Source organism: Podarcis filfolensis (genome assembly GCF_964270895.1).
Source record: "Podarcis filfolensis genome assembly, chromosome: 2".
Classification (NCBI taxonomy): domain Eukaryota; kingdom Metazoa; phylum Chordata; class Lepidosauria; order Squamata; family Lacertidae; genus Podarcis; species Podarcis filfolensis.
In genome coordinates, this window is record NC_139605.1 from 74,531,341 (window position 1) to 74,548,712 (window position 17,372).

Consider the following 17,372-nt stretch of genomic DNA (forward strand, 5'->3'; position numbering starts at 1 on the left):
CAGTAAGAGAATGAATAGAGAATAATGGGCAAGATCAGAGTGCAAATATGGTCTATGTTACATCTTCCCACTGTGGTTCCATTAATTTCTTATAGTTCCCAGCATCCAGCATCCATGATGTGCCATGCATATGTGGCAGCATTCAGTGTTCAAGCCCGTACTGTGGCCTCCATTGCCAAGAACTAATGGCCTCTTGCCCCACCCCCTGCATTTCTTCACATAACAACTGATGTATGGAATTCACTGCCATAAGGTGTTATGACCACCAACTTAGGTGGTTTAAAGGATTATACAAATTCATCATGTAGGAGATGTCTATCAATTGATATTGCTATGGGTAGCTATACTATCCCCATATTCAGAGGCAGTGTGCTGCTGAATACCAGTGGTTGGGGAGCAACAACAGGGGACGGCTCTTGCTTTTGTGCCCTGCTTGTGGTCTTCCTAAAAGTATCTGGTTGGGCACTGCTGAAACAAGATGCTGGAAGATGAAGCCTTGCACTGGTCACAGATGGCCTCATTCATAATGTCAATGTAACAGCAGCAAACAAATTTTCCAGGCCCTGCTGCATGGTGTAACCAGTTAACATGGCAATGATACAATCACCATGCACCATGACAGAATAACTAGGCACCAGGCAATGGTTCCAGTTTTCTTACAGGCTTCAACAAACAAACAAAATCAAACTAGTAGGGTACAATTACTGCATGGGCGTAGCCAGGATTTATGTTAATGGGGGGGACGGGACCAAGCTACCTGTGACGTGATTAGTCAATTCACGGAAGTCAGGCCTACCGCTCAGTAGGGGTGCCAGCTGTGTCACTAGAATCCGCCACAGCATTGTCCAAGTGACCTCAGCAAACATTTCAATTTCAAATATTCTGATTCTTTCTACTTTTAGTTAAGTATTTTTATTTACTTGATCCCTTGGCTACGCCCATGAGCTTCTACCGTAAGTAAAAGCACTAGTACTTGTACTACTAGAGAAACCTAGGGAATCACTAGGCTAGTAAGTTCTGAAGCCTGCTTAAATTTTGCTGTCCTTCTGCATCTCTTAAACAGGCCTCACATTGGGGCTTCAGACCTGAGCTTCTTCCTGGTGATGCCAGTGCAACGGGTCACAAAATACCCACTGCTGCTGCAGAAGATATTGGAAAATACCCCAGTCAGCGACAGTGCCTATGGAGCTCTCCAAGCTGCAGCTGCTGCTATGACAGACGTCAATGCCAATATCAATGAGTACAAAAGACGCAAGGAAGTAGGTGAGGGAAATGGATGCTCTCTGGACACCATCTGCTCTACTCCAGGAGCCCTGTACTGTGTGGGTGGTTTCAGTCACTTGGGCTTGTTTATTCTCCTGAAGCCACTCTGGGCATACGTTTGATGCCTCCTTGTGGACTCTGAGGTCTGCATTGAGTGGGTTACCCCAAGGATGGCTGTGTCTCAATAATGACAAGAAAAAATGTAGACAGCATAAAAAAGAAATTTTTTTTTAAAAAATGGTTGTATTGAGCTATGTTTTACTCAGAGTAAGCCCACTGAAATTAATGAACATGGCAAACTTGTTTTATTTAATTATTTCATATAATTTATAAACAGTTTGAGTGTAGAAAAAAAATCCTCACAGCAGTTTTCAGAAAGAGTGAAACAAATTTATCAGTAAAAGCAGTTTAAAACAGACATCTAAAACATTCAAATAATAATTAAAATCAGCAATAACTTAAACACAGATTAAAATACATGCAAGCATTCTATATATCTTGGTAGGCTTGCCTAAACAAAAAGGTTTTTAGCAGGCACTAAAAGAGTACAGTAGATGCGCTGATGTCAAACTTAGTTGAATATCATTCAGTAACTCTAACGTCAGTTCTACCTCTGCACTGAGAGTAGTTTGCTAAACCAGCCCTAAGAAAATTAATAGGCTAAGAATCAGGAACCATATACTGACAATTGGATATGGATCTGAACCATCCAAATCCAAATCATTATTACGGTCATAGACCTCCATAAGTAAAAGCACCTCCATACATAAATAAAACATGCTAGATAGGCAATAGGCAACTGCAGAAGTAAAGGGTACATCACTCATTCTCTCAATTACAGTAGACCAGCGTAAGATGAAGACACACAATAGACAGCATGATCTCTTGATAGCTAATTTCTTGCTAGTGTTATGGACGCCCACGCACACACAAACACAATCATGCAAACACATGAGGAAAGCATCCTTCCATTTTGTTTTGGAGCTCTTGCCCAGTTGCACCTGAGGAGTTGGGCTGAGTATCCCCTGTCGAGCTGGGAGCACTCAGTGGCAAAGTTAGGACTGAAGCAGAAAGGGCAGAGTGTGCCCCTTAACTGTGGTCTCAGAAGATGGCGCAGTACATGCTAAAAAAACCAAAGGCAGCCATTTTCTCTCATTAAAAAAAGGCGCAGTAGGGCAATTCCTTTTTTAGGCCAACCAAAATTTCACAAAACAGTGTGCAAGGTTTTGAGTCCTCTGCAACTCTTCACCAGGCTAGATGGTAAACAAAGCAGAGTGAAAGGGTAACAGGGAAGGGTAACAGAAAGAGACGAGAGGTGTGTGATAATCCCAATAATTAATTAATATGCTGCTTCCTTGAAAGTGGTCAACCCAAGAAATAATTTTCTTACCAATCCTTTTTGAATGCAACAGTTGTACTAATGTTGATGTACTAATAAAGAACTGTAACAGAAAAGCAAATAAAAATAAAATAAAATAAAATAATAAAATAAAATAAAAAGAAAGAAAGTGGCCAACTCAGCAAATCCTTCATGGCAATCTCAGGGCCAGTTTTAATTGAAAGATAGCTGATACTTCAAAACAGAACAAGGTGCTTCTCCACCACCAAAGCCATGTCTCAGAAACTATAGTTTTCTTTTTGTATTGGGACGGTGTTCTGTATCACCAAATGCCCAGGGCATTCATTTCCACCTTCTGTAATGTGCTCCTTCCCTGTTTTCCTACCTTCTAACCCATGTGACATGAGAATAGCAAATAAATATAACAAGCCTGGGTATCTGACTCTGCGGGAACGCCTGGCTCGCCTCAACCCCCACTCCATTGCCAAGAAGACCACACGACTGAGCCGCCTCTTTATGCAGGAGGCTGGAATTGTGCCTAAGGTGAGTGCTCTGTGCTTGTCTTGTCTCCACTATCTCAGTTAAATGGTGGGCTGGCAGCATCCTAGAGTGGCAAGGGAGGGTGAATTCAGGACACACACACAAACCAAGACTGGCTGTTGGAAAAGCATTCTTCTATGCCACCCATAGTTTCTATTTAATCAGACTGAACTCACTGACTTGGTGTCTTCAGGCTGCTTCATAGATAGCAATAAGCTATCACATATTAGCCTCTCTGAGCTCATGCAATCAGTTTTGGGATCATGACATCAACACTGAGGAGATCACATAACAGCGCCCACTTGTGACCTGGCCAGGAGTGTTTCTTTCATAGTTAAGGGCAACACCAGTAATTTGTGCAGTGTGGTAAGCACGCAGAGCATTTTCCTGTCCTCATCGCATTCCTGCCGAGGTATCAAGCTCAAGTTGGTTCCTGTTTTACAGACGCTCAAGCCCTTTGACCCTGCTTAGGAGCAGCCAGTCAGTCATTAACCACAATGGGAAGCTGGGCTGGCAATCTGAAACGAAGTCATGGTTCTTTCCATCAGCAGAAAAATTAGCAGTGTCAGGGCACTGCAACCTGGTTTATGTGGTTTCTGAAGTGTGAGAATGAACTGAAAGAATCTGGGGGGGGGGATCCAGGAATTGCAATAAATCCTCTTGGCCTTTTTATTTCAATTTTTATCTGTATAGTTTTAAATTTAATCTCCTCTCTCCATGTCTAAGTAGTCATAGGAACATAAGAAGCTACTGTATACCGAGTCAGACCACTGGTTGGGTTAAGTCAGTATTGTCTACATTGAGTGGCAGCAGCTCTCCAGTTTTTCAGACAAGGGTCTCTCCCAGGCCTGCCTGGAGATGCCAGGGACTGAACCAGAGACCTGCATGCAAAGCAGATGCTCTGTCACTGAGCTACAGCCCTTCTCCATAATTCTTAATTTTTAATCTTTTTTTTAAAATTAGCATAATTTGAAAATAAAATGAAACCCTTCCTTTCAATATCCCAACTCTGCTGTTTATGCAGCAGGTATACAACAGAAAATGTTATCAGGCACCAGGGCACTTCAGAGGTACAGAAGAAGAATTCACACAGCAAGTCTTGTATTAGGTATTTAGTTTCCTGCTGATCTAAGGTGTGCATATATCAGGAATGATGTGTAATTTCCTGGAAGACTCCAAAGGCGACAGGTGCTTGTTTTGTGTAAATAATAATAATTCGTTAATATTTTGTTCAACAGAACTTCCTCTCCTGTCCTTGTGCACCCCCAAAATCTGCTCCATGGCACCCCCAGCCCTCTTGAGCAGATTTTGGGGGTGGAGTTGCAGAGGACAGGAGAAGGAAGTTCCACTGAACAAGTAGAAGTCTGTCACATGAACAGAACGGCAGTACTGGATTCAACCCATTATTTGCAATATAAATGTAAAGCAATGACGCACATGCACAGACATCACTATGTACTGTTGCTACCATGCCAACACATTTAGTGTCTCATCTTCTCCCCTAGCATTCTATAACTTAAGGCTAACCCTTTGCTGTCCATTGGAGCTATAATATAATTTCCTCTCTCTGGTCTTTAGACAAAGGACAAAGAGTTTGACACACTGGAAGAAAAGTTCCAAGAGTTGTCATCAGCTGTAGCCGATCTGAAGGAGAATGTGGCCTCTTTCCTGAGCAACACAGAGGTATTAATATTCATTTATCTCATGTTGAAGCTAGCTCATGGGATAAGTACACAGAGTACTCAGCAGGGATTTCTTAGAGTACCCTTGACAACCCGTCATTGTCTCTGACAATGTTTCAGTAGCTGGTCAGAAAGTACTTGGAGAATCATGACTGAGGTCTGCCCATTTGTATCAGAGTTAAAACTTTTAGTTTGCATGTAAGTGCCTGGGCCCATTAGTTCTGATTTCCGCAAGCCACAGAGAAACAGCACTAATCCAAATTCAATTTGGGGAAATGAGTCTGCAGGAGGGATCTAGCAGGAATATTTTTATGCTCTTAAAATGGCTGCAGATGCAGATCTTTACATTGGAGAACGTTTTCAGATGTGAGTCTGACATAAACACCTGGCTACACCTTTGGGGTCTTCCTTGCCATCTGTATATTTCAGGTTCATATCTGTGGATGGGATGTTCATCCACAATTCCTCCGGTATATTAACAGGTAATTGAAAGGAAAGGAGTAAGTATGAATAAATGCTCTTCTGGGAGGCAAGCTGTAATCTTCCTGCAGGAATTGAGATAGTTTCCACCAGTATAGATTTTGAAAGCAGATAGGGAACCAAACCTTAGGAAACACATCAATCTTTCTTCCACTGAGCCTGAGAGATGGGCTGTGTCGCAGTTTAACCTTTCATTGTGTTATTATTGCTTTATGCCCAGTCTGCTCTGGTGTTTTGCTAGTAAGAAAATGAATCAGAAAGAGTGTCCTCAAAGCTAACAGTGCTTGGCACATGCTGCAATCCCCTGCTCTTGAGATTCAGCATGTCGAACATACTCAGGCTCCATGCCCTGGGGGAGATCCTGTTGGAGGTGTGAATAAACTCCTGGGATTATATGAACCAAGGGCGGAAACAACCTGACCTCCAAATGCATTGTTTGGCAGGTTGACAACAGCTTTTAAATTGCTCTGCTTTTCTCTTCCTCATACATTTGCAAGTATCAGTCCTTGGCCACAAACAAAGACCCCAGACTTCACCCTCAAGCACAGTCTCAACATTACGGAGTTCAGAATGCACTTCTTGAAAGAGGTTAGACAGAGGGCTTAAACACACTTCCACTTGTCCCATGCCTGGAAAGCATGGGTCCAAACATTTTTTCCCTTGCCCCACTCCTTTCCCAGGGAGAATCCGCTCTTTAGCTCTAATTGGGAGCAAATAGCAATCCACAGAAAGCCCAAATTGCCATTTGCTCCGATTGAGCTCTAAAAAGCAGTTTTCCCCAGGGGAAAGTTTCAGGACAAGAGGAAGTGTGGATGAGCCCCGAGTGACCAGAAAATCCTCCCACTTTCTTTATTCTCACAACTGATTCTGATGCTTCCTTTCACAAGACTCTGTTTTCCTTAGGATAGATACATCCCCACACCAGATCTATCCCATAGGGGTACTTTGGAGCACAGTGGCTATGTACACATTGCCATCTTAAAGTGCAGTTAGGCCATTCATTTTTCAGTTTGGATCCACTGGGATAGCAGGGCCCAATTGCCTACTGAAACCCTTTTGAATGTAGCATTTGGGTGGTGAATCTTTGCTGCAATCACACACAGAGAGATGCTTGTAGGTAAGAAAATGATAATGTTATTTGTTTTAGGAAATACATAACATGGATGGGAAAGTTTCAAGTTCTGACCTAACTAATTAGCCTAGGAGGACAGGGCAGTCATGTCTGCTCCTTTGTTCTCTTAGAGGAAAGCAGGAAGATGACCCTCTTATCTTGAGGTCGAAGAGAGGAGTGTGAGGAGGAGCAGGAAGTTGTAAACAGGATGCAACATATCAGTCTAAGAAACAAGGGGATAGAGAAGAAGTAAGTTGACAGGTTAAAGGTACAGGGATAGTCTGGGAATATTTATGTTCCTCACTCTTCTTTGTGTTAACCTATGCAAATCCCTCTTCTGCAAATGCATCAAAATGCAATATTTCATTAAAAATGAAAGGGTAGATACAGAATAGATGTGGATTGTGGTTAAAGTGGTGTGTACACCACTTCCCAAAGCAGAAGTGGGAGCTCACTGGATGCAGAGGAAACAGGAGTGTGCCCATCTAAAAACACACTTGCCACTGAGAATTGGTGTGAACGGCTCCACACAATAGGCTGCTTCACTCCTTCTTTGAGCAGGTTATGTTTCTGAAGTAGGAGCTGGCTGAAATCAGAAAAATTAAAAATATGTTGACTTTGCTGTTAGTTACACAAAGTGGTGATCTGTGATCACAATTCGCTGCTTTGCAGATTCTATGGTTTTGGGACTCTGCAATAGATTGTGGAAGTTTTTATTGGTATACAATCAGCCTCACAGTAAGAAGTTATGAGACTTCAGAGCACCATCTAAAAATAGATTTGTTGGTACTAATGGCCCCATTCAGTCACATATTTCACTGATACTCTAAGCAGGTTATGTAACCAGAACAGAAAGGAGAAGAATGTTTGGACTTGAAGATGAAAGACCACCCAGTGCATTTTGAAGAAAGTCTCACGTCAGATCTTCCTTTACTGGATGAATGTCATAACTCACGGTTCCTCTCTCATAGTATTGTTAGCTACCAAGTGTTTCAGAAAACCAGGATACAGATGGGTCAATTAATTGAAAATTAATTCCCTACTCTGGGACCGTAGGGAGCTGCTTTCTACCAGGTCAGAATACTGGTCCATCTAGTTCAGTATTGGCGACACTGTCTAGCAGCAAAAACATATCTTAATCACTTCTTCATGTAATCAGGTTCTTTTCTTTGTCTCTTAGGCGTTCCTCAGCTATAAACCGCATGAGAACGAACTAGGAACAGAAGGAGGGACTATCCAACAATATTGCCAGCTTGCAGGAAAACTCCACAGCACTGTCTTTGCTGAGTTTGTAAGTAACGTCTTGGTTCTTTCTAGTTACAGCCTGGTTGTGGTGTAGGGAGGAAGAATGTAGCAGATCTACCTTCCTCCATCCTGGCTGCTTCAGAGCTTTTCCAGAGCTGGTAGCATATTTGATGGCTGCTTATCTCTGAATCATCCAGAACACATGTTCTACTGCTCTACAACATCTGCCTTGATTCTACAAACACTGAAAGTTTGGCTGTTTACACACTCCTGCTTACTATAAATCCAGTGCATCCCCACTGCTAGTTTAGGAAGCAGTGTGCACACAGCATTCACCACAAACCCATCTCTCTTCTATATCTACCCTGTTACTTCTTATGAAATACTGCATTCCGCCCTCCAACTTCAGTTTGAATTTTGGGGGGGGGGGGAGACCTGGCTGTATACATAGCCTTTGACTGTATTCTGACCCATGTTGCTCATTGTTGTAAAATGATGCCGCAAATCTTTGTTAGGAAGTGGGTTCCTTTGGGCTTGGGCTGTTCATGTTGCATAACAGGTGAGAAGGTGGAGTCTGGTGATGGGACCCAGAGCATGTTCCTTGACCTTTTGGACCAAGAATTCCTCAGCACTTCCCTAGTGGAACCCCAAAGGGCCCCAGTCCCCAATGCCTCCCATCTGCTGAGTCAGGGGAGGCCAAGATTTCAGAACTGTATTTGATTTTCCTTGCTTTGCAGAGGAGACGACTGGAGAACCTGGTGTACCTTCCGCTGGTCAACTTGTCAGAGACTCTGAAAGGGCCTCAAAAACTGATCAAGAAGCGCTTGGACAAGCAGCTGGACTATGAGGAATTTGAGGAGAAGAGGAACGAGACAGGCAGTGTGACATATGAAGAGGAGGCTGCCATGAATACCTATCTCGCCATGAATTCGCTGCTTGTGTCTGAGCTCCCAGTGTTCAACCAGGTGGCCCAGCAGTGGCTGGGGCATATTCTGCGTACTTTTGTGGCCCTTCTGAGGGATCTGGCCAAGCAAGTTCTCCAAGAGGCAGAACGGGAGGCTACCCAGGTAAAAAAATTGGAAGGGAGGATGAGGATGTGGGGTTATGGTGTTTGTGCCTAGAGACAACAGATAACTGTATTGCCTCCCAGGCTTAGGGACATACATGCACTGGCGGATGGAGTGGGAAAGGGTGCTTAGTGAAACTATCATCTTAGTTAAAGATGGTTCCCAGGCTCTACCTCTTGGTCATATGCATGGGTGACCAAGAAAGGGACCCCGGGTTTGGACTGTGACATTTGCTACGTTACCAGCGAGGCTGTTGGGGAAAGACTAAAAGCCGCTTCCCCTCTCCTCAAACAGTTCAATAGAGAGAGGAAATAGGTTTAACTGTGGCTAACAGGTGCCCACTGCCCTCTCTCTTCCTTCCTCCCTGCTTCTGATAACAATGAGCATTACACTAGCATCTATTAGCATATTTATTAAAGAGATCTTCCATTTATATCCATGAAGCTGTATGCCTTTTCTTTGGAGAGCTGATTCTGTTCCTCCTGCCCAGCCAGAGACATGTGCTTCAGCAGTGTTAGAATCCTGCCCAAGCAGTGAGTCACCTGACTAAGACAGGCTTGTTCTCAATCTCTCGGAGACTCTCCAAATTTTAAAAGACTCAGAGTTTCAGATCCTTATATGATCCTTTCCCACACCACCAGCCTTTCAACGCCCTTTCCTGGTATGCCAGGATCTGTGCTTGCTGCTTCTGTTTTTCACCCAGATCTGGTAAGCTGCCCCACTGCCTGCTCCACAAGCAACAGTTGAACATATTTTAGTTAATTGTTTCTAATTTAGTCATGCCTATTGATTTCAATGGGTCTTCTCTGAGTAAAATTAAGTAGCATACCACCCAGTGAGCAAGACTCAGCTAATGAGCCTGTCAGCAAGGACATGTGCAACAGGGTTGCCCTGTCTCTCTGCCCTGCAAACGTAGCCAGGGGTGTAGCGTGGGTTGTCAGCACCCGGGGCAAGGCAAGTAATTTGCGCCCCCTAACCCATGGATTTGCGCCCCCTAACCCGTGGATTTGCGCCCCCTAACCCTAACCCCCAGATGTTGCGCCCGGTGCGGCCGGCCCCCCCTGCACCCCCCACACTACGCCACTGAACGTAGCTCAGGGCAGGTTGGGAGAACACCTGGAACAGGACATGGAGGACAAGAGAGGAGGGATCCTTCCATTTGGCAAGCCAAAAGCCTTGCCCCAAAGGAACTATCAGCTTAGAGCGAGGTTGAATTCCTCCAAATATGACATCATTGCCTTGCCACTGTGTGCTTGAGGCAATGCACTATAATGTAAACCAGCAATAAAACTAACTAGTCTGTGCCCTTTTTTCACATGTTAAACTCACAAAACCACGAAAACCAACTTGCGAAGGTGCTTTTGCAGACAGCTGAAAACATGCAGTGTGGATGCTTGCTTGGGAGAGGTTCTTCCATAACATGGGCCCCACCAATGAGAAAGCCCTGCTGGCTGCACTAGAAGAACGTACTACCTTAATAAATCAAAATACAGAAGAATAGCTCTTTTGGATCACACTGAAACTCTCATTTATTCCCCAGAAGGAAACTGCACAAGCAGGTCATGAAGGCAATAGCCCTACCCCAATTTGTACCCAAGCAACTGTCATTCCGAGGTATATTGCTTCTGAACATGGAGGTTCTGTATAGCCTTTGCAAGAAATAGCCATGGATAGCCCTAATCTCTAGAAATCTGACTAATCTTCTTTTAAAGCCATTTAAATCAGGAGTCTTTACCATTTCTGGGGGCAGGAGTATATCATACATTAATGATGCATTGTGTGAAGAGGTGCTTTCTTCACTGAGTGATACAGCACTCTTGGATTCTTCTGGGACAGGGAGAAATTATATATATATCTCCATCTCCGCACCATACATCGTTTTATAAATCGACTACAGAGAGCAGGACTTGCCTTGCAGTCCCAATGGCTATAGGAGATTACTTCCTTCTCACAACCTCGTCCCTTCCACACACAAAAGGATGCAATTCATCTCTGTCCCTCTTCCAGTGACTGTAAACAAAGAAGGAGCAAGGAAAATGCAAAGTAAGCACTGGCAGAGACATATGCTGCACACAACAGGATGGACTTAGCTTGCAAACAGGATGGATCTTTTGCATGCTTTCAGAAACCTCTAGCAAAATTTATATTTGTACATACAATCCGCTACGAATCTCATCATTATCTTCTGTTATTATCTTATTTTTTAATATAAAAAGTACCTTTCTCTGCTTTCCATAATTCACTCCCACCCACCCCCCAAAATCTCCAATTAATTATAAGGTTCTTCTTTACAGCTGCCACACAGACACCTCCCTGCACCTGATTTTGGGAAGATGGTGAAGGACTCTTTAAGCCAGGCTGAAGCTCAGCTCTACTCCTACTGCAAGAAATTTGAGACTGTTATGCCAAGCTCTGTTGCAGAGGTAGGAGACTGGTGAAGGTTAGAGAGTGTTCCTGCAACCTTTCTTCCCCCGCCTCTCTCACAACTCCCCAGACACAATGGCTGATTGATACATTAATATGTGGCATGGGCATAGAGGGGGGAAGTTACTCATACCAGTGGTGTTGTTGCTGCTATCCACCAGGTCCCCACGACACTTGCATAAGACTATTCTTCACTATATATGTCCTAGTTTCAGGCAGTAACTGGATTCCCACCTCACCCCACCCCCGTATGCTAATAAAATATTGGAATTTCAGTACTCAGGAACCACAATAATCCCAAGGCAAAATACCAAAACAAAAATGAAACAGAACCAACTCTTGGACAGGATCAGGCAGGCAGCAAAAGGCAGCAGGTTTCAGAATATCTTTACAGGGAAACAAACTGTCTGTTTGAACATTATAGTTTCTCACTCTTGCACACTAAAATGTATTGTGGGCTGTCTCTCAGGCAAGGTGTTTGTATCCCCTGCATTCTGTGATTAACTACTGTACATTTATTTTTATTTAAGTAAATGTTTATAAAGGCCTTAACACTAGCATTCCACAGCCACCCCCAGCCCAGAGGATCTCTGTGGAAGGAGTGCAGCTGTGAGTACAGAAGCAAATGCAAATAATTTCCTTCCCCTTTTCCCCTCAGAGTTTTTATTCACAGCTAAATTCTGCAACAGTATACTCATCTTTAACCCACAAAATGTCTGCTTCCTCAGTGCTTCCCGGCTGCAATTTTAACTCTTATTTTCTTAAAAATAAAATAAATCTACCCCATAGGAAGCATATATCCTGTTAGGCTATCTGCACAAATCCACTGTTCAATGCAGTAAAATGTAAAGAATTGGTTCAATTTGCAGGATTTGTTTCATCTTCTTCTAAGATATTTTAGTTCAGATGTGGCTGCACCCTACTTATGATGACTCATCCTCCAGTGCACCAACGTGGTCGCACAGTCGACTGCAGGAAGATGTTTCTGACCCACTTCTCCCTGTGTCTTTTCAGCAGCCTCTTAGCCCTGCAGAGGAGAGGAAAGTCCATTTGCTCATGAGCAAACATGGTCCAGAAAAGCTATATCAAGTGACGAGCAACACCAGCGGCAGCAAAAACATGGACTTGGTATTGCAGAGGGGGCAGATTGTGGCTCTCTTGCATGACAGGGACACCAAGGGCAACACTAACCGATGGCTGGTGGATAGTGGAGGTACGGTAAGGGTTGCAACTACACACCTAAACCTTTTATTTGCTACCAAGGACCTCACCAGGTCAGTACTTATGACACAGATCTCCCTGCCTTAGGGTGTGACAATTGCATCTGTCATGATGAACTCCTGCACTTCTAAATGGACCGCTACACTGCTGTTCATGGTCATGGGATGCCTAGGCGCAGGGGTGCAGCTCATATAAAGTAAGGGAGCCCAGTGACCCATTGAACATACTGGAGGGGGAAAAGTCTTCAGGCACATGTGGGGTAGCTGGACTGAAGCATGCTTGATGCTCCCAGAAGGCTCCGTGTGTATTGTCTAGTGCACACATTACTGCAGAAAAAGAAAGAGCAGCAAGTACATGGCCAACCCTGTCTCAGCAGCCACCCTGCTGCAATTGCCTGGGCCAGAACAACAACAAAAAAAGATAACTAGCTGAAAAGTGGCAGGCCAGCTGCTAGTGGCAAGCCCATTAAGCTCAGGGGGATGGAGAGGATGGGTGGTGGCTGGCCTGCAAGCTGCCTGCTCCTTGTTTGAGCCTCATTGAGAACAGGGTCAGAGAATATCTACACCTTTTCCTTTCTTCCCAAACCCTCCTTTCCCTTTTTGCTTTGTGTCTTTTTCTGAATACTGCTCCTCTCTCCACCCCTTCCTCCTTCCTCTTCCTGCACTGGTTTTCCTACCACTCTATTAATCTTTCTTTGTACTTTCCAAATTACTCCTTCCACCACTTATTCCCCCCCCCCCCGCATTGCTTCCAAATCCTCCCCTTCTCACATCTTGTTCCAAGTTCCACCTTTCTCTGTCTTTGACTTCCTTTATATAATTTGTTCCCAAGGTCAACATCCTGCACTTGTTTCTTATTCCTCCCCACCACTCTGTTCTTCTTTCCTTCCACTAGTACAAACCACACATTCCTTTCTCTCTCCCACACAAGAGCAGTGCCTTTCTGCCTGCCTTTTCCCTCCCCGCCCATTACAAATCTTTCCAATAATGCCAAACCCTTTCATTCTCTTCACTGTATTTATAGTCCACCCATCAATCCAAATTATCAAAAAGAAAACTGCTGTACCCGATGAGAGGACCCTGCTGCTCAGCTTGACCATAATGGTTTTATGTGCCCTACAGGACCAAGAGGTTATGTATCACCTGGGAAACTCCAGCCATATCATCTAGTCCAAAACCAAAAACCCAGAATGCAGGTGTCAGTCCCAGGTGGTGGTGGTGAACAGATGCATCACCCTTACAACTTGCCCCAAGCTCCCAGCCCAGCACTTCATTTCAGGACACAGGCTTTACATGTGAGTAGAAAATTTCAGCAATGAATCTTCTTTTAATTCTTTTCATTCATTTCTTCCCAGCATATTGTGGCATAGATACATGTGTACATGGCTGGGCAGTGGCGGATGGAAGGAATTTTGCGGTACTGTTGGGTAGATCTGTATTTCAGATATGCAAACTTGTGCAACCATCCCAATATAATGTGGGTATTATGTTTAAAAGATGATCTCGGCTGGTGTGACAGAAACCTGGAATAGCATAGCCTTAGAATAACCCAGCTACATGGTTTGTGGCCAAGGCATTTTGCTGCCTGGGGCAGAGCAACCAGTGGTGAACCTTGTGTGGGGTCCAAGTCAGCGCTGCTGCCCAACAACATCCAGAAAGCACCAGGCCAAGGAAGGCTGACCTGGCTACTGCTGTGCCATAAACTTCAATATGCCTGCCTACCTCTCCACGATATTCTTACAACTGAGACATGCACCCCAGAGGGGTAACCTAGTTTACCTCTGTGGCTGGGCAGCCCTTGTTTCTCCCTTCTCCTTTGTTTGGCATATGTATGCAGTGTTATCATTCAATCTCTGTGCTTTCCTCAGGTAGTTGCTGGTTATCCATTCGCAGCCAGGAGCAGTCATGAGGTCAGCTTGCAAGCAGGTGAGCCAGTGACTGTGTTGGAACCTCATGACAAGAAGGGATGCACAGAGTGGAGCCTGGTGGAAGTGAATGGCCAGAAGGGCTATGTGCCTTCCAGCTACTTGGTGATGGTGCCTATCCCAGAACCACCTGGATGGGGCTCACCTGCTTGGCCATATCCAGCGCCGCAGACATAGCCATAAGGAGATGCTCAGTTTCAGAAGTTAGCTGTGCTGTCACATACCTGCCCTTTCCATTTCCTCCATAAGACTTTTCATATTATGCAGTGAACAAAGAGGCAGGCAAAGGGACCAGCAGTTCTGTGGATTGACACGAGTGTCAAGGAGGGATTCATGTCCTGCACATATTGAAAAGGTGTGATTGGATATGGATGTGTGGCTGCTCATAGTGGCCTGATTTTTTGAAATTGTGTTTTCTTAACCTAACACTACTGATAAGATTCTTCCACAAGTACTTTGAGGGAATGTTCTCATACAGATGTAGCCTAAGGCTCATCCCTGGCTTTACTTGATAAAGGGATGTTCACATGTGTCAAGTAAATTACAGGGACAACAGACTGATGTATTCATTCCAGGATAACCATCTCAATTGGCATCAGCAGGCCACCTAAACAAAAAGATCATGTGTCACAGGGCAATTGAGCACCTTTTTTGCTTTGGTTGAAGTGATGTTCTCCTTTTGACACAACGTTAGTGGAGAAACAGCCAAAGAAACTGGCTCAGTGTTTTCCACTGATGTGCATGGTTTGCCAGCTCCGAAGATGCTAAGCCCAGTCCTGATCTCTGATAATAAATCAGCTTTAATAAACTAGGCAAAGGTGCTGCAATATATGTTTGCTGGAGAGAGAATCATAATGTATTTAATATGTAGCCATCCTCTGATAGGCAAGGAGAAATATCTGGAGCAAAGTCAGATAACAAAGTCACAAGCGAGAAAGCATGTATGCTCTAGATAACTTTTATCTTTGGGTGTGGAGTAGTTGTCTACCTCTAGGAGAGAATGCAAAGTATTATGGGGTTGTGGAGCAAGTCAGATGCCAGACCCTAAGGTCTGATTCGCACAAAACATTACGAATATGAGCTCTTTAATTCTTTTTAGTTTGCTTTCCTTCAGAAAGAGAAGTGAAGGCAAAAAGAAACATGAACTGAGGTCCTTCTCCAGGCTTATGAACAATATAACACAAGGAGCAGATGCAGATTGCTGCATGGGGCAGAGCTGCCAGACTAGCTTCCTGGGCAGGTGGGTCTGTTTCTTACTGAGGGAGAGAGAGAGCAGGCAGAAATCCTGGATTGGCTCCACAGGTGCATTTTAACAGTGCTAACCTCCCCACCACCTTAGCCCACCCAGTAAACAACAGTGACCCATTCACCTGTTGAAAAGATGGCATAGTAGTGCCACCCCACCTGGAGATCCTCTTCTGAAAGTTATTATACTACTGTGCTGTTTTACCACAAACACAGAATAGAATAAGAATATCATCATCCATTCTTTGGTGCCGATGATGATGATGATGATTTCTTACTTGCCCTTCTCCATAAGGTCTCAGGGTGTGTTATAATATAGAAATACAAGGGGTGGGATTCAGCTAACAAGCCCTGTAAAGTGGAAGTCCTGTGCAAGGACTTCTGCTAGTGCAATGGGGCTTTTCTCCCACTCCTCTCCCTTCATGGCCATGTGCCCCCAAAATTGTCCCGGGGGGGTGTCTGGAAGAATCCCCCAGAACATTGTGCAAGGGGAGAAGAGGGGAGGAGTTGTTCTATCTGGCAAGCCAAAATGCTTGTCCTGATGGAATGATCACTTTGGTGCAGCGCGGAAGCCCTCTCAAGATTAAAATCAGTTAAAGCAATATACAGTCAGAAGAATAGGGCGAGTCTTTAAAATATATATCTCAAGTATCAAAGGCTAGGATACTGAGTGTGTCTTCAACATAGGCAGGAGAACTTGGAGCGAGGGAAGCCATACCTGTGAGATCACCGTGGCCTACAGGTATGCCTAAATATAGATGTACTTTCCATGCCGCCCACCAAAAGAATATGCTCATCCTTCCCACACTCATGTCCTCACGACCATCTCAGAATGCTTTTGGCACCAGCAATGAAAACTGATGTCTTCATTGACCTGAGCGATCAAGACTATGTGAAACATTTAGATGTACTAATGCTCCTGTGTGTGGCTGATAATGCAGCTTATGCTGTTTAAAAATTTAGCAGGGGCTCTTCAGGTGTAGCTCTTGAAAAATGCATGGGATTGCTCTTTGATGTACAGCATTTTATGTGAGCTGGAGGACAAAGGAAGTGGAAAACATTATGTTGTAACTCACCCTTAATAGAAGATCCCTTGGGTTCGCACTGTGCACCCCAGTGCAAGGGCAGAAGTCGCTCCACTTTGTGAGAGGTTGGTGGGATGGCAGCCAAGCGTGGGTCTTCCTCCTCAAAGCTTCCCTTGGTTTTTTTAAACTCCAGTTACTATTCTGTGTTCATGTGAACCTTGGCAGAAGAAGTAAGGTCCTCATCACAACACTAATGGGCTATCCCAGTCATATGAATTGAGCGCGAAATGTCTGAATCTTACATGTGGCGGCATCTGCAATCTGTGGATGCACCTAAATAAAGTGGTGGATGCACCAGTAACCACGGACGATGAGCCTGCTCCAATTCCTGTTTGTACGGGCTGTTTCCCTCCTGCAGTTATGTTTAAGGCACTTTATATTTACAATGGCTGTTTTGCCCTGCATTGATTGCAAGAAGTAAAGAGTTGCTCCTCTACTCAAAGATGGCTTAGAGTTTTGTTTTTAAATTGTGAGTTCATATTACTTGTGTTGCATCCATGCTTACAAAACTGTTTCTTCCAGTAATCATGCCTGCTCCATGTACCAGCAAGTTCAGAGTTTCACCACCAGATGGCTCAGCTACCTCATTTGTCAAGTGAAAACGTGCCAGACAGTCCTAGAACTGGGTGCTTGCCTTACGCTTTGGGTGCTGATTTATAGAGGGCAAAATTTTCTACTTGTTATCCATTTCTCCATAGGTAGGATTTTATTACTTCTTGAGAGAGTCTTATACTTGCTTCTAGTGA

General features: G+C 44.2%; 1 protein-coding gene across 3 annotated transcripts in view; it reads left to right on the top strand.

The window, feature by feature from the left end:
* The window catches only part of ARHGEF37 (Rho guanine nucleotide exchange factor 37), a 41,990-nt gene extending 24,922 nt beyond the window's left edge, over positions 1 to 17,068 (top strand). For 2 of the 3 annotated variants that reach the window (XM_083596966.1, XM_083596967.1), the window contains exons 5-14: positions 1,064 to 1,263; positions 3,015 to 3,145; positions 4,721 to 4,825; positions 7,596 to 7,706; positions 8,398 to 8,727; positions 11,022 to 11,150; positions 12,166 to 12,364; positions 13,494 to 13,666; positions 14,240 to 15,598; positions 15,722 to 17,068. In XM_083596966.1, the coding sequence (XP_083453092.1) occupies positions 1,064 to 1,263; positions 3,015 to 3,145; positions 4,721 to 4,825; positions 7,596 to 7,706; positions 8,398 to 8,727; positions 11,022 to 11,150; positions 12,166 to 12,364; positions 13,494 to 13,666; positions 14,240 to 14,473 (1,612 nt within the window). In that variant the 3' untranslated portion in view covers positions 14,474 to 15,598; positions 15,722 to 17,068. Of the gene's footprint in view, positions 1 to 1,063; positions 1,264 to 3,014; positions 3,146 to 4,720; positions 4,826 to 7,595; positions 7,707 to 8,397; positions 8,728 to 11,021; positions 11,151 to 12,165; positions 12,365 to 13,493; positions 13,667 to 14,239; positions 15,599 to 15,721 lie in introns of those variants that run through there. The other variant, XM_083596968.1, reaches the window with a different exon arrangement.
* Positions 17,069 to 17,372: the final 304 nt, after the last annotated feature.